At 38.5% G+C, this 19,755-nt stretch overlaps 1 protein-coding gene across 4 annotated transcripts in view; it reads right to left on the bottom strand.

Moving 5' to 3' along the window:
- Positions 1 to 358: 358 nt before the first annotated feature.
- slka (STE20-like kinase a) overlaps positions 359 to 19,755 on the bottom strand; it is a 39,724-nt gene continuing 20,327 nt past the window's right edge. For 2 of the 4 annotated variants that reach the window (XM_052150675.1, XM_052150678.1), the window contains 15 exons: positions 18,782 to 18,854; positions 18,461 to 18,655; positions 18,114 to 18,195; positions 17,845 to 17,976; positions 16,494 to 17,669; positions 16,284 to 16,414; positions 15,985 to 16,108; positions 15,096 to 15,275; positions 12,155 to 12,247; positions 9,034 to 9,163; positions 8,280 to 8,404; positions 7,786 to 7,974; positions 7,527 to 7,652; positions 7,226 to 7,339; positions 359 to 508 (listed from right to left, as the gene is read on the bottom strand). In XM_052150675.1, the coding sequence (XP_052006635.1) occupies positions 362 to 508; positions 7,226 to 7,339; positions 7,527 to 7,652; positions 7,786 to 7,974; positions 8,280 to 8,404; positions 9,034 to 9,163; positions 12,155 to 12,247; positions 15,096 to 15,275; positions 15,985 to 16,108; positions 16,284 to 16,414; positions 16,494 to 17,669; positions 17,845 to 17,976; positions 18,114 to 18,195; positions 18,461 to 18,655; positions 18,782 to 18,854 (3,017 nt within the window). In that variant the 3' untranslated portion in view covers positions 359 to 361. Of the gene's footprint in view, positions 509 to 7,225; positions 7,340 to 7,526; positions 7,653 to 7,785; positions 7,975 to 8,279; positions 8,405 to 9,033; positions 9,164 to 11,156; positions 11,229 to 12,154; positions 12,248 to 15,095; positions 15,276 to 15,984; positions 16,109 to 16,283; positions 16,415 to 16,493; positions 17,670 to 17,844; positions 17,977 to 18,113; positions 18,196 to 18,460; positions 18,656 to 18,781; positions 18,855 to 19,755 lie in introns of all 4 variants that reach the window. The other 2 variants (XM_052150676.1, XM_052150677.1) reach the window with 2 other exon arrangements.

Here is a 19,755-nt window from a genome sequence, read left to right as displayed (position 1 = left end):
TGACCCTCATTAAGGCTATTTTTATTCCAAGACCAGATGATATTGCCTGAGTGTATCCATTGTTCATTTGTGTCAAAGTCTCAAGCACAAATGAACATCACCAGAAGACAACTGACAAAAAACTAAAATGTTAATCCATTGGATTCAATGTTGCAAAAAGAAGCAGGTCAAGGTAATGCATAAGGTTTGTCCTTTACTGCTAAAAGAAACTTCAAAAAGGTACTTTGATCCTTGCGTATTTCATACTACAGAATTTCATTTCAACCCCACGCATGTGCTCTGATTGCATACCTTTGAACAGCAAATGATCTCCTGACAAGAGCAGCCCTTCACTGCTTTAGTTAAAGCTCAGTGGTGAAGGTTAAGAGCCAGAGGAGTGAACACTGGGAATGGGATAGAATTTAGAGACTCTGCTCTGAGCAGTGGGATTGAGACATTCAGACTCTCCACTCATCTTGAAGAAGACTTCTTGTTCCTGCATTTTCCGTGTGAACTCCTCCTCCAGAGCCTGAGAGAGAGAAGGAGAGAATCATATATTGTGTCCAGTGATAAACATCAGTCCTACCCAAAATAAAATGACATATTCCAAAATATTATAAATTCACACAACTTGATTCTTTGAAAATGTTACTTCCTAAACTAATAACTTAAAACAGTTAAACAAGTTTTAAATCAAGTTTTTCTTGATTGTGAAGACATCAATACATTTTTTTTCTTTAACAATTCACCATTTTCTCAAAACTATAAAACACAACCTCAAAACTACACACCAATTTGTACAAACCAAAAACTTCCATGTAAAAAATTTAATATTTCATTGAAAAGCATTATCTTCTGTTAATTTTAAAGATTGAATTGATTTGGCACACAAACTCAGAAACACACAAACTATTACACTTCTCACAACACAAGAGTGTTCAATCAATTCAAAACACTGCTACAAAAACCTCTTTACTGTAAATCAGGGACAATTTTGCAGGTCAATCTATTGATGTTTGCGGTTATAGCACATGTTACTATACAAAATATGGAAGATTTCAAAATCTTATTTGAGGGTAACCCTACATTACAGTAAAGGGATGCTGGGTGAAAATCACTGTCAAAAACTCTACACAAATCAATTGTTTCAAAGTACAGAGAAATTAGCATACAGTAAATTAAGGAATATGATATACTGTAAGTATTAAAAAAAATCATACTACATTGTCAGATGCTCCTCAGTCCTGCAAAAAATACAGTACATTACAGTAGAACAAGTACTGTCGGATTACACAAAATAGACATCCATTTTCACAAATTATGCCTGAAAGTGTCATTAACGTGATGCAGTACATGCACTACATAGTAGAGTACATGACCTCTACACTGCAGTAATGTAGTACAGAAGCACTGTAGATTTTCCCACTTGTTTACAGTAAGTTTCAGTAACTGCAGTTACTGTAGCTACCTGTTTTCTTGTCTGAAGGTTTACGTAAATGATAGATGTAACCACAAAAACCTTGTTGACTTGTTGCCCAGCATTGTTATATAATGCACAAGAAGAGTCGACCAGAGTACTGTAGAGCCCCTTCATCTTCCTCTTCCCCTCTATCCCTGTCTGCTGTCTCTCTGACTTTCATCTCTTCAAACATCGTAAGAATCCATTTTCCAAAGCATATAATCACCTGTGGCCATTTTTATTCATCCTGAAATTCTGACTGGTGTGTGAACAACTTTGCTACTTAAGTGTTTACACATGGAGAAATGTGTTAACTGAGTTCATGATATGATGCCTTGAGTGAGATGCACAAATACTACTCAGTAATACTCGTAACGGGGTAATACTGAGGGGTTTTTCAGAGTACATTAATATAATGACGTGGTTGAAATGTGAATTTTGTTTTTGTTTAAACCATATAAATGTTGAACATCAGGTTTTATATTCTATACATCTTTACCTGATAAAAATGGTTTCTCTCACATACACATGCCTTCTCTCGCCCCCTCCCGTATGTGTGATGCAAGAGCTCGCATTCCCAAGTGCTTGCCAGTCATCCAGGATTTTTTTAACGGATAATTCCAAATGTAATTTTGACGGATAAAAGACAGCAAGAAAGTTAAGAAAGAAATACGTTGAAACTAATTAGAGTTCTCATTTCATCCACCTTCTCTCCCCGAACATTTGTGTTAATAGAAAAGAAAAACTCTATGATCAGATGCCAGAAATCTTCTATTATAGAGATGATAACCTTTGCAGTTCTATCATAGAAGAGAGTGTAACGACTTGTAATGGTCAACTAGAGTGTAACGATAGTTAGTCACAGTTTACAGATACCATAGAAATGAATGGGGAGAGCTGTAATCTGACACATGGATGTCGTAAGATCTCTTAATAAATCGCAATTTTATCATATGAAACTCGTAGTTTACACCAAACAGACTATATAGTGTAAATCATGTTTAAGATTAGTGGACAGGTGGTCAATTCTTTAAGTGATGAACTGTTTCCTCACAAAAAGCAGTTAATTCAACGTCATGAAGAGTATTTATAGACATCCATTCAAAAAGAACGGCCTCTTGTTTCCTCGCCAGTGTATGCCCATAGAATGTCTATGGGGCCGCCGTGTTACGCTATTCTATGCTAACCGTGAAGGCTCAACTTTCAGAAAGGCTCTGCTCGTGCCAGAATCCAAAATTTTTAAAAGTAGCTGGAAAAAGTTATGGAAGTTACTGTCTATCACTTTATTTCAGCACAATAACAACACAGTATAAAGCAATCGAACAGACGTCTAACTCAGTCAGGCTCAACACAACAAATAGAGAACAATAAATCAATACTAACGCGGAACTCTCCTCTCCGTGAATGTACTGAACAATATGGATAAAATAACAACGATAAAGAATAAATAACGTGTACATGTTAGCTGGGATACTTTTAAAGGTAAGCTACACCCTATTAAAACAGTCCAGAATTGTCATTTTTAATGACTGAAAATGCTAATATTGGCAATATTAAGATATTAAATACATATAGAATGGCATAAGTTTACAAAAACAAAACTACTCATATCTGTACTTGGTATCGGCCTAAACCCAAAACTAGGCACTTGGTACTTGTATCGGCCTTCAAAAATTGGTATTGGCGCACCTCTAATTTTGAGTACTTGCGCTTTCTGAATGAGAACATTGTTAAACCTATGCAAAATGAGTGCATTTTGTGTAGAGTTTTGCTGAACATATTAAACAAATTGGAGCATGTGTGAAAACAGATGAATTGTGTTAATAGTTTTGAGAAACGTGTCTTTGCTTTGAGAGTTTAAGTAATGATTATGGGAACTGGGCCAATAGAATCTGTTATAGTGTGTTAGCAATCAAGAAAAACAGTAATCATTCCTGCAAGTTTGGCTTTCATAATGTGGGAAATTCCTGACTTGAGTGTGCTATTCTTGAGTCTCCAGAGTAAGGGGCCATTCACAGTGAACATGATCCTTTATCGATCTGAATGGTTCTTTGCTTGTTTTGTTTTTATATTGTTTTGATATGTAAATATTAGGGGTGTAATGGTTCTCGGTAAAAAACAAACCGTATGGTTCACCAACCAAGTTTCAGTAAGCATTTGCTCCGCATTTCATCTCTACTTTAATAACACATCTGAATTATACAGTTTGGCAAATAAAATAAAGCTACAAATAGACATGCACAGTTGTAACCTCCGCTAATGAACCTGTATGGCTCTGTAGATGGACACACTCCACCGGTGTTTCACGTGGCTCAACTTTCTACAGAGAGAAACTGTCATATTTACTGTTAGTATGTTAAATCAGTTGATGACATCATAGTCCTGCACGCGTTAGTTGGCAAAATTGCAAGCGGACAAAACAAGCTGCAAGAGAGAAGCCCCGGCATCATTTAAGTCTCCTGTCTGGGAACTTTTTCTTTATGCAGTCAATTACAACACAGATGGACAAAAAAGGTTCACAAAACAGGCAGTTTACAGACATTGCTCGACGCGAGTGCCGTATACTGGTAATACATAGATATACGATTATTTATTTATGCTGACATCACCAGAGGATATATAGCGTGTGGTGTGCACAGAGCCACAGGAGAGCCCAAAACTACACAGACACACTCCCTTCTGTCTTTAAGCAGGCACTCAGTGCAAGTTCGGACAGACAGGAAACAAGAACTTATGAGCTTGGGGAGTTCATAGCCAAAGTTATGTTGCCCTTGCTCTGCTGATGAAGATGTGGGATTTCCACGCATGATTAAGATACTCCAATCGCATTAAGATACTCCGGTCACGTTACGACATCCATTCTCATATTAACTTTAATAGCAAGTTCTATAGTCTATACTTCTATAGTGATGTAGAGATCCTAAATGTTGAATATTCATTAAGTTGAGTTTGAAATGCACTTTGTGTTGATGCATGTAGCGTAATAATTCAGGTACACAGGATTGGGGAGTAACGGGATTACGTATTTAAAATACAAAATGTAAGTAACTGTATTCCACTACAGATACAATTTAAATCAATGGAATTTAGAATACAGTTACATTCAAAAAGTATTTTGATTTCTGAAGAGATTACTTTGCATTTCATTGTCAATTGTTTAATTTAATATTTAGACCTTTCAGATGGAAACCATTTATACATATAAATTATGCGATCCAAAATGCATTTGAACAGCGGTGAAACACTTTCTTATGATGTGTTACACTCATACGAGTAGACAGAGAGGTTTGGAGCAGAAGAAACAGAAATAAACCATGTGTAAATTGTCAGCTTTAAGCTAAAATGCTATTTCTAGTCATTTTACATGCACCTTACCAGGCACTATAATTTTTTTTATCAAGAAAATTCACATCGGTGGGCTGGGTAGCTCAGCGAGTGTTGACGCTGACTGCCACCCTTGTAGTTGTGAGCTTGAATCGAAGGGTGTGCTGAGTGACTCCAGCCAGGTCTCCTAAGCAACTAAATTGGCCCAGTTGCTGGGGAGGGTAGAGCCACATGTCGTAAGCTCCTCATGGCCGCGATTAGGAATTCTCGCTCTCAGTGGGGCGCGTGGTAAGTAGCATGAGCCTCCACATGCGGAGTCTCGGCGGTGTCATGCACAATGAGCCACAAGATAAAATTTGCAGATTGACTGTCTCAGAAGCGGAGGCAACTGAGACTTGTCCACCACCACCCAGATTGAGGTGAGTAACCGCACCACCACGAGGTAGTGGGAATTGGGCATTCCAAGTTGGGAGAAAAGGGGACATAAAAAAAAAAAAAGAATTAACCATGGTTTTACTATAGTAATATTGTAGTAGCCATGACTGAAGTAACAATGACTACTGTCACCATTGTTTTCTTCATAGATTTGATACAATTAATGATCATTTTACAACAGTAATACTGCAGTTTCCATATAGTAATCTTGATTTTACTATAGTATTGTAACCATGACAGTAACCATGTTAATTTTGTGGTTACTATGATTTTACTACAAATACAATGTTTAAACTATGGTTACTGTAGTAAAATCATGGTGATGTGTAGTTAGGGCAAATCTCTTGAAGTGTCTGTTACCAAATAGAATATTTTTAGTTTGGATTTGGCAGTAATATTTTTCCCCCTGAACATAACATATACCAAACTGTACCAAAACTGTGATACAAACCCAACTGAGAGAAATGTGAACTGTTACACCCCTAGTAAATATGCATTTGATATATGTCTTTGACAGATGTGACACGTTGTGCTGTTTTATTTTTTCAGCATTTATGCAGGAAATCCCATGTTTTAAAAGAAAAAAATACATGTCTCATGACACCTGTATTCTGTTCCATTAGATGAGTCTAGATGGCTTCAAAAATTATATCTCTAATTTTTTAGTCTATTGACAAAATTCAATATAGATTATTATATATTTGTTCTGAAATGGTATAAAAGCTTTATTTATTTATTTATTTTTAAATCAGAGGAACAATCATTTCAACACAGGGGTGGATTTAGTGATTTGGGGACCACGGCAAAGTGCAGGAATAGGGCCCTCACCAATTGTACACATTTAGCTAGATTTTCTCTGAGCTTCCCTTCTCTGCGGTGTCGCTTTGGTTCAACACTTATCAAACACAATCCGGCTACCATATACAATACATACCAATGCGATACCTTTTTCTGTCTCACACTTCTTTCTTTATTGCACTTTTCCTCCATCAATTTGAACTTCAATGAACAATTTACACAGTATCTAAACAGACAAAACTCGACTCTGCGTGCCTTGGCATTAGCAAATCTTATCATCAAACACTCCATGTCTCCACAAGTGGTGTTATTGACATTAACTTCAACATTATGGTAACTATTTTCAGGAGTGTAATCAACAGTCACATCATCATCATCAACACTGTATTTGTGACTGGTGAATGACTGCTCACGTTAACGGCTGTGCTTGTGAAAGCAGTGCTGTTCAGAAATAGGATGTTTTTCCCTTCAGGCGTGTGGAGATTAATTTAGATACCTCCCTTTATCTCTGCCACACTAGAATTTTTCCGTTTCATTTTTTTACCTCCACAAATTAAAACCAAACCGAACAGTGTATATAGGTATAGTGCATATGATGAAATTGTCCGAACAGTGAGGCTCGCTTTCAACTGTTTACACCACGAAATTGCGTCGTTGCGGAAAACCATGGAATATTTCATTACAGCCTGATCTGAGGGAGCAGAGGGGTTGCCTGCGTTGACAGTGCTGAAAATAACAGCGATATTAATCATATTGGTGTTATAACAGGTTTTCTTTTTAAGCATACGTTATTTAGCATTAATAATAATAATAAAAAAAATAGAATTTGTATTTTTAAGAGGCCTTCAGCTTTTGGGGGCCTTAGGCCTACATTTGCCTACTGCTAGGTCCACCCCTGTTTCAACAAAACAGATTAAAAATGTTTAAAGAGAGAGCTGAAAACAGGGCATGATCATGAGCTCTATGCATTCACACAGAACAGTACATCAATCGTTCACCTTGAAACACACCAAAAACATATATTAATTTATTTAAATCACAGACTTCTGCAGTTTAATAAATCGCATGACAATCCTGACATTTGTATGTTATATTGATCAATTGTGCAGCCCTTAAGGATTATGACATGAGTCTAATGACACCCTCTTTAGGCAACATAATAGTCAAATAAAAAGCACATTAAAATCATCACCAGCAAAATCTCAGCACAACATTGTTGTTATACATTACCTTCTTTCTTGGCCGAAGCTTCTCCCTCCAGTCTTTGAGCTCCTGACTGTGTTCCTCATCCAGCTCCTTCAGCTTCTGAGTCTCATGCTCAATCAGCAGGTGGCACTTCTCATTCTGATGGTAAAAAGACAGCAACCCGGATGTTACAACAAAAGACAAGAGGAAAGCAGAGTTATGCAATCAAAAAATGCAAGCATGAAGGAATGAGGAAGAAAATAAGAGATAATACAAGTGTTCATATGAACACATAAAATGGCTAGTATATGAGAACAATGTGTGTTAGTGGGAATGTGTTATGGACCTGCATCTGCTGAAGTTCTCTGATGTTGGAGTCACACTGTAACTGAAGGTCTCTCATCTGGTTCTCATGCTTCTGGTGCTGATGAAGTCTTTCATTCTTCTGTCTCTTCTCCTCTTGAGCCGCAAACTGCTCAAAAACAATAAAGAAAATGCCCCAAAAGTTTAGAGAAAATGAACCACAAACCTGATTCCTTTGGTGTTGTCCCCTGAATGGACAGTGGAATTATTGAACTTCTTCTGACACTGATATAGAGCCTGACCTGTTTGATCTTCTCTCTGTCCTGCTCTGGTGTTCCTGTTCCAGTGATCCGCAGGCTCTTTTTAAACATCGCCATGCGGGTCTTTGCTTCGCCGCGCTGGATCTTCGGCAGCCGAGCTCTTTCTTGTGCCTGCCTGTTCTTCATCTCCTCTATTAGCCGCTGGTTATAACCCTGCATCTGCTCCATCTCCTGATGGCCAGCCATGTGGGAACACAAAAACACATTAGGGGTATGCGCAACAAACAAATGTCATAATGGAGTAGTCGCCTATTCTGTCTTAAGGAAGTCCTATATAGTTAATCAATTTCATTTTCACCTGACCCTGATTAGAAGTGTTTCTTAGGGGGCCAATTACATTAGACAAATTCTTGCATTCAAAAACAGCTAAGAGCGCAAAAGAACAGATCTTAAAAGTTTAACAGTTTTTAACTCAACGTGAAAAACACAAATAGCTCTAACAAACAAAGATTATAAGGATGACAGGAAGGGCTCACCTTGTCATGCCTCTTGAGGAGCTGATGTCTCTGCATAAAGTACTGGTCCTTTAGCTGCTGCTTCAGCAACTGGTGTTTTTCCTGCAGGTGGCGCTCCTCTAGCTCCCACATAGCTGCCTCTCGAGCTGTGTTTTTGTGAGCCAAAGAAATGAGGAAAGAAATATTACATCTTTTAGAAACATTGACACACTGGGCAGAGGCTTTGAAAGGAGACCTGATGGTTTAACTCTGTGCATGTTTAGCCATGTTTGCAGGTATGATGTCGCACAGATCATTACAAATCATCATAGACGGTTAATTTCAGTCTGTCTGGGATCATAATCTCATCCACATCTCATCAAATGAGATCTAGGCCACACCTCAAGAGGCGTGCTTCTGGCATTTATAGGACTTTAAGAGCTTAATTGGACCGCTGTCTGAAAATAGCATTGTATTTCAGTGACTGAGGTACAGAGATCTTGAATGTATACTGAAGCAGGTATCTTGTTTGGTTTGTTTCGTTTCCTATGTGGCTTGAGTTGAAACGTGACCGATATTAATACACTTCAACACTCAGTGGCTTTATTTAAGGTTATGAAAGTAACCACAATTCAACAAGTGCCTACACAAACTTTCCTACTAAAATCTGCCAGTGAAGTTTTAGATGCAGCAATTTGAGTAATCATTATACTGTAGCTCTACCTTTGGTACTAAACTGAATAGTCGAACACACTGGTTTAAGATGAAAATATCCTCTCTGTAAATGGTGTCTGACCTCTCATGAGCTGCTGCTTGTGGTTGAGACAGTCTCTCTCTATAGTGGCGATCTCTAGCTTGTGCTGCTGAATGATCTTCTTCAGAGCTCCATCCAGCTCCTGCTGCTGCCTCTGGAGAAACTCTTGCTCCTGAGAGAGAAAGAGAGTAAGCAGAAGAGAAAGAAAAAGGGATACAGGGGTAGAGGAACAGCAGGGGTGTTAAAAATTAGTATTTGTGCATGATGCACAAGAGAGGACCATTAAAAGTGGCATTTCACATGAGCAATCCCACAGCACTGATACTACAACATTAAGAGGAGAAAGTCACACACAATCCATTTAACAAATATAAAACATTGATATTCATGATGAATGGATAAAGATACATAAAGATCGGAAGAAACAACAGAAAAGATTACCAATACTTTCAAAGTCATATGACATATAATTGAACCTAAAGATATTGCATACAGTAACACTGAAATCTGATGCAACTAGAACAATAAAGGTAACAGCATTGTATACAGTGGGGTTCTGAGACCACTAGTAAAGGATTTTATTTTTTTTTCAGTTTAAAAGATTTTGTCTCATATTATCACTTATTAGCATAACCTGAATGACAAGTTGAATTGAAAAATGTACTCGAGTTTCAGAATACCTTAGTATTTAGTGGTATGTAAAGTCCCTTTTGCTTTAATGACAGCATTGTGTAAAACTTTATGTTCCATGTTACTTTCTACAAAAGAGCTAACATGGACAGTGTTTGCTTCCATTTGATTAGTGACCTAGAACAATGCAGACACTTAAATATTTCATTTTATTTTGTCATAAATTATCATTTTTTAATTTTTCCAAATTATAAAACTTTTACAGGTTTAATTAAAAATCAAAAATTTGATGTGGACCCAGACTTTTGGACCCCACTGTATATGCTAATAAAGAGATAAACCATTATTATTATTATTAATATTATTATTAATAATAATAATGATGATAATAGAAAAAACAATAAATGGACTCAAAAATCATTCTAAACACCTGAGAGATCTTAGCTTCAACTCCTGTTTTGAGCTTGGCCTTCAGTGGCAGACAATAAAAAGCAGCACGGGTGATGCACAGAAACTTGACTAGATTCATTAACAGTATGAGAGAGAGAGCAAGCGGATAGAAAATATACTGAGACACTGCAGCAACACAGCGACAGCACTCCAAAACAACAGAGCACCTTCCTGCCCGCATGTGCCGTCCACATCACAATAAAACACTGTGCTGTAACAAAAGTGATGTGCTTGAGCAAAATGATTGTATTAAATCTAATCAAAACAGCTCTGCTAGTGTCATTTTTGTTATCAAGTTTGAAATCATGATCGCGCCTTGAGACTGCAATAGCAAGATGTACAGTGAAAAGGGAGTTATATTTTGATCTGTTCTCACCCAAAACCAACTAGATTGCTTCAGAAGACAATGATTTAACCACTGGAGTCTTATTTAGGAGCTTTTGGAGTTCTAAATCACCAATCACTTACATTGTATGTACTTAAAGAGCTGAGAACTTTTTCTAAAAATCTTCAGCAGAAGAAAAAGTTATACACATCTGGGATGTGGTATGAAGAGGAGTACTTCAAGTAAAATTTTTGGGTGAACTATACATGTATTAGGAACCAATCTACATTCCTTTTATTACAGATAAAAAGCTATTTGCAATTTGTCATCTGACAGCGAATGATTGGGATACTTGGCATTAAAAAGTAAAAGCGGAGACTGTGGCTCAGGTGGTAGAGCGGGTTGGCCACTAATCACAGGGGTGGCGGTTTGATTCCTGGCCCACATCACTCCACATGCCGAAGTGTCCTTGGGCAAGACACTGAACCCCAAGTTGCTTCCAATGGCAGGCTAGCGCCTTGCATGGCAGCTCTGCCGTCATTGGTGTGTGTGAATCACAGAGTAAAGCGCTTTGAAAAAAGGTTAAAAAAAGAGCTATATAAGTGCAGACCATTTACAAAAAAATATATATATTTTGTATCATTAAACAAAAATCTTTATTGACTCATTGGTGTGCATTTGTGTGTGCATCTGCTCTGTAATATGCGTGATGGACGGACACATGTGAGAGGGTTGAGTCACGAGGAGAGAGGAAACTTACATCCTGCATCTGAGCGTTGAACAGAGCACATGAGGACAACTGAAAAGACTGTATCATAACCTGGGCCACCCCCTGTGGAGCAAAACACAGCCAACTCCACCATGTCAGGAACAGGGGACACACACACACCAGCACTCATCCGTATCCCATGCAAACCACACACACACCTCACACACTTCTTCCTTCCTACAATCTATTCTTCTTCTTGCGGTCATCTGTTAGCTTCCAGGGTCTCGGACACCTTTGGCCAGGCTGAGACCTGCATGCAGATAATTCTGTTCCTCAAGACCAGTGGTTCTCAAACTTTTTAAACTACGGCACAACTTTATAGTATTTTTTCCCCCCACAGCACCCAAAAAATAAATGAATTAACATATATGCTATTTAAATATTAACAAATTCAATAAAACCAATGTAGTGTTTCTTAATTAAACATTCTTTCAATGTTTTAAAGTAATGTTTTAAGAGACTAATAAAATAGAGTAAATAGTACTTTATATTTTTAAATTAAATAAATATACATAATTTAATATATATAAAAATATTAAAAAGTAATCTAATGCTAAATATTCACCACTAGCAACAAGCGCTCTATAGAGCACGTGCAGACTTACAACACGCAGGTACCCTGTACCGCCAGTACTTTTAACATTGGTAGGTATTCAAATATTGGTGGTTCGACTTTGAAAACCACTGCTCTTGACTGATGGACAACATGTGAGAGAGCTGGTTTAGTAGCAGGCGAGTCTGAGGGTCAGTGGGGGCCCATCTGGACCATCATCCATTAGTGCAGCTGTCATCCTTGACATGCGTGTCTTCATTAGTCTGTTATAGCTCTCTCTTTGCAGAGGAATTGTTCACGATTACGGAGTTTCTTTTCCATAAGAATTCCAAGGAAGAACCCTGATTTTTTGCATTACTTCTACACTTCAAGGCCAGAGGGGCAGAAAAAAAGAAGAGGTTCAGGTTGTGTGTGTGCTGTCTGGTGACTAAATTACCTCTTCGTGTTGAACAACTGCTAGATCTTCCTTTACACGTTTCATGAGCTCTTTTCTTATGTGTTTGGGGGACAGTCCAACCTCTTGTTCGACCTAAAGTGTGAGCATGCAGACTGTTGGGAATGAAGGCTTTACTCTCGCAAGGAATTAATTTGGCAGCCAAATAATTAGTCTGAGAATGTCATGCAAATCCTGACATGAAGGATTAATTCACTACGATGATGATTGGTTTTAGTATTTGAGAGATAATCATACCCAAACCACCAGTGATTAGTTTAGACTGAGTTAGCAGTAAATATAAAGATGAATCCAATACCCATGATCAGAGATTTTGTCAAGAGTTGATGAGAAGCTAAAGAACAGTAAAAGCCATCTAACATCTAATATAGATCCCTTCTTAACCTTCACAACCATCAGAATATGACAGATGCCCTCAAATTAATCTCCCAAAAGATGCACACTTCTGTATATCTACAGCTGACATTTTCTTTTGCAAAGGGAGCTGAACTGTGGTATCAAACGGGCACTGTTTTCAGCAAAACATCAGCATGGGATGTCGTGTCACTCTGTCAAAATGTCAGTTTGATGAAGAAAACGACTAACTGAAAGAGACTTTGCTTGAGGAGGCAAGTCTATCGCATTGACCTCTGTATGGTATCGGTCTCAGAAATGTCAGTCACTAATCAAATTGTTGTGAAAATATTCTTTTATCTTTCAGTGAAAGACCAATATATAAGCCAAACTGATACATTGAATCTATTTGTCTAAATTTAAGATAAAAATGCACAATGACAAAATGAGCATTCAGATTTTGGATGTGTGGCAAGCACTGACGATGACTTAAATGTCTGTTCAGACTGATCACATTCTTGGACTAAGATTATGCGCAGTGTAACAGGGAAAAATAAAACCGCGAGACACGGTGCAATATTCAAAGACGTCCATCTAGCGCATGCTTGCATAGAAAGACAGACGCGTTCAGAGTAAATGGCCCACAAATATGGAGGTCTTTGGTGGTTGTGTCTTGACTATGCATTGGCTTGCTCTTCAATGAGCACCGTACTGCATAAGCAACAACCGTTTTAATAAAAAAAAAAAAATACTTGGTATAGCCAGAATTATGAAGCTTGAGTCCATGGTAGTACTATGGCACTGATAGGCTACTGTGCAACACTAAGTTTACATAGAACCGTCTATTGAAGCAATCTTTTCTCGTTTTACTTTTTTTACATAAGATTTGAGAATATGAACTGCTTAATCTTTTGACTATAATTTGACATACTTTTATTAACAGTAAGATATATGATCTTTGCAATAAACAATATCAATCACACGGTGCTGACTGCAGAAGACTACGTCGATTTCAAAATCAGATGTCTTGTAGTCCTGTTTTTACCCCTACCTAAAATAACGTCTTTAAAATACACTAGACCAGTGGTTCCCAACTCTGTTCCTGGAGGCCCCCAACACTACACATTTTGTATAATCAAATATCTCTCCAATCAAACACACCCATTTCAACTCATCAGACATTAGTGGAGACTCCAAGACCTGAATTGGGTGTGTCAGAAAAGGTATACAAAAAGTGCAGTGTTGGAAGGGTCTCTAGGATTAGAGCTGGGAACCACTGCACTAGACAACATTTGGCCATTTTTAAACTATCATGTGCTTGATTGGCTGATTAACAGAAGTTGTCATTCTGCCTAGTGATAACCTTTAGATATCACATGGGTCAACCACTGCTAACTTTATCTGCTGTTCAGCAATACAGGTATACCAGTAGGTGTGCATCTTTTAATAGAGATCACTTAAACAGTAATTTCAAGTCTATTAATGTAGTATGAATTACAATATGTAATACAGTCCTGACAAAAGCAGATCACTGAGAAGAGGCCCTCCACCAAACACTGATCTCCATTCATTACATCACACTCACACATGCATCACCATTAATGACATTTACAAAATCATATCAAAACATATCAGTATCCATATCTGTTTAAAAAAAATATATATAAATATTATAAATTAATACAAATGTTACTACATATAGAACATAATACTTTATGGGTAGAATTAATAAATGGTAATCAAAATACATTTGAACAGTATATCATGAGGAGAAAGAGGAAGAGCAGATCACTGACTCCATTAAGGCATGTCCATGCAGACGACAGAGTTGATGATGACTTAAGCATTAGAAAGGAACAAGCTGTCAAGTATGACCACAAAAGTACCTAATAAGACTAGAGAGCCAAACAGGTGCTAAGACACAGATTGGTGCGAGATACAATCATATCTCAGAGCACGAATCATGCTGGCTGATCATGCGATGACAAACCAAACAGGTTTCTTACTATGAAAGCCAATGCACCATGCATTAGTATGTAAAAGTAACTACGACAGGTCATATGAAAGATCCACACTAAGCCCCATTTCCATTACGCCATGCATGAAAGATTGCACTGAAATCCTTCTATCCATAAGCAACACTTGAAAACTCCAGAATGAGGAACCCATGAGAGAAAGAAAAGAGCATTTAGTTGGTTGCTTAGCACTCAATTCATCTTTAAAGCTGGCTTTGAAGCCACTCTGTGGTTGGAGGTAAGCCAGAGTTTGGTTCAGCAAGAACAATGTGATAAGAAAAAAACTGCTTTGCATTTGCTGAGATGTGTCAAAACAGACAAGCAAAGAAATCGATTCAACTTGCAGCTGTATTGTGATTCGGAAGCAAAGCTGCTAATGCACATTCGCTAGTGAAATGCCTGAGTGTTGGTTTGGCTTTTAACAAGTTGCACCCCAAAAAAACAAGAATGAAAGAAATATAAAATAGAAGCAGCCCATCTAAAAGCATACCAATATGGCAACAGGTCATGGCCCCCTAAACAAATGCATGCATAAACACCATGCATCTGACTCTGCACATCTCTTTCTCAGTTACCTCTTTTTTGCAGTTCTTCAGCATGTTCTGGAACTTGGAGAGCTCCTTGTCCTGCTCCGCTTTGATCCTTTTGGCCTCATCTCTCAACCGGTTGGTGTGGTCCTGCTCAAGACGTTCTATGGTCTGTTTCTGCTGTTTCTCAAGGTTCTCCACCTCTTGGTCATACTGACGCTTCTTTCCCTGTGAAGAAGTTAGAGAGAAAAAGAAAAAGGGAAAGAGGAATACAGAGTTATTGTAACTGACCACTAATGCCCTCTGAGCAACATGAGCTGTGTGTCTCTGTCCCTGTGAGACCGCATCAGGCTGTTGAACCTGAGCTCAGAGTGAGCAGCTAAACCAAAGCACCAATATAACTACCATTGTGTTCTAACCAGATGCAAAGCAATATGTTTCCAGTGTCAAGAAATTTTCCTGGACTCACTGAAAGCAAAATACTGCACAAAGCAGGAAAAATCACAGACAATACTGCATATTTGATGTTTAATATAATGCTATGAGGAGCAGGATTTAAGACCAATGAGATCTCAACTGTGGGCGGAGAAGAAGGAAAAAAAAAATGAGCAATGGCAAAACATCTTTTCGTGTGTTGCTTGCTTTGGTAGAGGCTGGTTAGGATAAAATCTCAGCTCAAAATGGAATAGGTAGAACGGATCGCTTGTCGCTTTTATTACATAGTACCTGGTTAGGACATGGTGTAATACACCCGTTATATCAATCAATCTTTTTTTGTTTCGATACGTTTAAGTTGTGCATAATGGTACATCTGAATAAAGAAAATGTCTTGAAGTGTTTACAGACATAACAAAAGAGTCTACCATAAACAATAGATGGCCTTTTGTTCAAATACTGCATTTTGTTGAAAGTAAATAAATCTAATGAGGGTGCTTACCATCATCTCCTGTTCAAAGCGTCTGAAGAGCTGTTCTTTCTGCTGTTGGAGTTTGTTGCTGAGCTGCTGTTGAGCTCTTTGCTCCTCTTTTTGCAGCAGCCTCAGTTCTCTGAGCTCCTGACGCCTGGAGCAAAACAAACACCCTTTATACACACCAAGTTACATGTGTAATCACAATTAGACTACAAAAGGAAAATTAAGGGTTTTCCTTAGATTTTAAGACATTATTTGTGCATCATTTACAACACAGACATGAATCCAGACAAAACCATAGCAAATTCCCAAAAAGAGACAGATACCTCAGAAATCTCAGTTCCTCGCTTTTGGTGTCATTGTCGGTGACAATCTTGGATGTGGTGACGCTCACTTCCACCCCGTCAACCATAAACTTGCGGGTCTTCTTCAGCGTTTTCTTGTGCCGCTTGGTGTCCTGTGGGAATAAATTACATTTATTGAAGATATTTACCCCAAGAAGCTTAATTTCAAGCACATCTGATCAAACCTGGTACCTGTATAGAAACAGATCCCTCCTTGCTTTTGGATAGGAAGCTAGAGATTGACAGATTGATGTCAATGCTGTTAGTATCTGCAGCAGAACTGTCAGAATCTTTCTCCTTTTCAACATCAGGCTTCACCACCTCATCTGCCTTCGGGTCATTCTCAGCCACTGTAGGTGCTTCCTGTGCATCTGGTCTGTCTTCTAAGGCTTCCTGAGTTTCCTCTTTTGCGCTGACCTTCTCTTCTTTTAGACCATTGATGACCGTGACAGGCAATTCATTCACAGAGGTCTCCTCTACTACATCTACCGACTTATCTGTCACAGATGGCATATTCTCTGGCACAACAGGCTTGGCCTCTATGGGTTCTGATTTCTTAGCCTTGTCTTCAGCTTTAGCTTGGTCCTGTGTTGGTTGTTGAGGGAGTTCTAACTTTACCTCTTCTGTAAGAACATCTGTAGAGATTACTGTTCGCACCTCCTCCACATCTTCTATATAGACATCTGGAGAGGTCACTGATTTCTCTTCTTCCTCCAGTTCTTTCTTATCTGTCTCCTCACACTCAATTTTGTCTTCAGCCTTTTCTGAAACATCTGCTCTACTTTCAGGTGTTTCAGTGATGGCTTCTTCAATAGCACTGGCAAGTTTGTTTTCTGGTTCAGCTACTGGTGAAATCAGAGTAGATTCCTTTGTTTTGTCTGTTGTGATTTGTGTTTTGGTTTCCTTCAACCTCTCATGCTCCATTTCTTCATGATCTTCTTTCTTCTGTGGTGGCTCCTCCAACTTCACTTCTTTCTTCTCTTCCTCTCCAGTCTCCTCACTGACCGTAACAATCTCTTGGAGGACAGTATCAATGTTGTTTGGCTGATCAGAAATCTCTACTTCGGTGATCATTTGTTTAGGCAAATCTTCTTTTGGTATGGCCTCTTCACCAGAACGTGAGTCTTCAGTGCTTGCATCTGACACACTAGCCCCGTTCATCATCTCATACTCCGTATGACAGGGCTCACTGGTGTCCACCACCATGTCTGATGTCTTGTCACTAGCCTGGTCCTCTGAACTGTGTTTTCGCTCAGGTTCAGCCCTCTCTGTGACCGACTCAAGAGTTGGTGTGCTCTGGTACTGTCTTTCATCCTCTGAGCTGCCGACGCTGGTGTCCGACAATGCACGTTTGTGACCAGGCACTGCCTATATAAATACATAAAAAAAAGAGATAAGGTGATTGCAAGTAACCAGAAACTGTGTATGCAGATAATCAAATAACTGCACGGAAAACAACACAACTGTATTTTCAACAACATTTTTTAACCTTGATTCCAGTTGCTACCATCTTGAAATTGGTTAAAAATATTAATGTTCATACCAGCTGAGCCTCAGGTTCTTCTTCCTCCTCTTCTTCTTTTCCATCGTCAAACTCCTCAACCACTTCTGCTTTGGCTTCAGCAATCAGCTCTCGCAATGGTTTGTTATCAACTACGTTCAAAATAAATGGATGCTAAAAGGAGAGAGAGCCAGGATAAAAAGAGGGAGACTATCAACCATGGCTGCCCACTATCTCCTGCATTTTAATTTGAGCATTTCAATTAAATGAATAAAAGTATTTTATCATATAATACAAGAAAATGGGCCTACTTGTAGGAGCTGTACAGAGTTCCACCTGTTGTCCACATTCTTATCCAGCGCCTTCCTTAGAAAATCACGGAACTCTGGGGACCTGTTTAACAAATATAAACCCTTTGCTGGTGAAAGGGCTATTTCAGGCTATTACAGTCAAATAAATTGAGCAGCACGCTGTGCAGTTCCAAGCTGCTCATGTGTTGGGGCTCTGGGTGAGTGATTACTCAACATGCAGGTGAGTAAATGATGACAGAATTCAAATTTTTGGTAAACTCACCAACTAGCAAATAAAAAATTCTGTTCTGGATACCGGATCAATAATGCATTAGGGATGAAAATACATTGTGATTCAGAGTTCTCACCATCGTGATGGAGCTGCAAGAGTGGGGGGCTCAGACTTTGCTATTTTTAGCAGGACTCTCATTGGGTTCATCTCGTGGTTGGGCGGCTCAATCTGTGCCAGCTCGATCAGAGTGATCCCAAGGGACCAGATGTCCGCTTTGTAGTCATACGGCCTGTCCTTCGATGTCTCGCACATCACCACCTCGGGTGCCATCCTTCCATTTAAGAGAGAGGAAAGGAGGGGATTTCAGCAAAATTATGCAATATTTTCACATCTAGGTTCCTCACATTGTGATCCTCCTCTTGATTCGGAGTAAGACTTAATAAATTAAGTGACTAACCAGTATGGAGTTCCAATGAAAGAGTCCCTTCTCTGTAGGGTCTTTGTATTCTTTGCAGACACTCCAAAGTCAGCTGAGAAGAGACATTGCTACAATTTAGAGACATATGGCTGACAGCAATATGGAACAAATGAGAACTGTTCTTAAATTGGCCATAAAAAAACTTCAAAGCTAAGATTAACATATATTTGAGATTTTGCCTTTTCTCCCCCTATAACATGGGATAGTTAATCGAAAAATGTAAATGTCATTCATTCAACAATGTGAATGGTGATTTATGCTGCCAAAAACATAAGTATGATAAAAGTACTCAATACTACTGTACATATGTACCACATTCAAATTCTTCTCAAGCCTTACAATAGCTTTGTGTGAGAAAAAGACCAAAATGTAAGCCTATAGTTACTGATACTCTCCCCCTCCCTGGGAGCTCACGAATAGCATGTATTGTATGGCTTCAGTAGACATATGGACTACTTTTATGTGCGGTTTTATTTTGTCCTTTTTTTGGAAATTGGCAGTAGGGCTGAAAAGATTAATTGACGGTATAGACAATAAAAAATTGTCGACAAAAATTTTCATTCTTGAATAGATGTTTGATCTCATTTAACATAACATGAGATCATATTAAACTCAATGTCGTGCAAGAGCAGCACTGCAGCTCGCGCCTGACTGAGGAGACAAAGAATTACACAGCTCACAGTCCAGATGCACTCTAAACTTTCCAAAAAGCTTCAGCTTATGTAATCACAAAGTACATGGGAATTATACAAAAATACCAAATAAGTAAATACAGAAGCACTCTCATTGTGGAATAAGCGGAGCCAGAGCTCTTTAAAGGAAACACCCCAGTGTAACATCTTAAATGCAGTTTTAATGCGTTATAACTTTATTAAGGTTCAAATAATACAGAAGCAGGTCATGTAATTAACTACAAACTCCAAAACTGGCATTTCTCTGTGCGGTGAGCACCT

Source organism: Xyrauchen texanus, chromosome 20, assembly GCF_025860055.1.
Source record: "Xyrauchen texanus isolate HMW12.3.18 chromosome 20, RBS_HiC_50CHRs, whole genome shotgun sequence".
NCBI classification, from domain to species: domain Eukaryota; kingdom Metazoa; phylum Chordata; class Actinopteri; order Cypriniformes; family Catostomidae; genus Xyrauchen; species Xyrauchen texanus.
The sequence above is the reverse complement of the archived record's forward strand: the minus strand, read 5'-3'. Positions and strand labels throughout refer to the sequence as shown.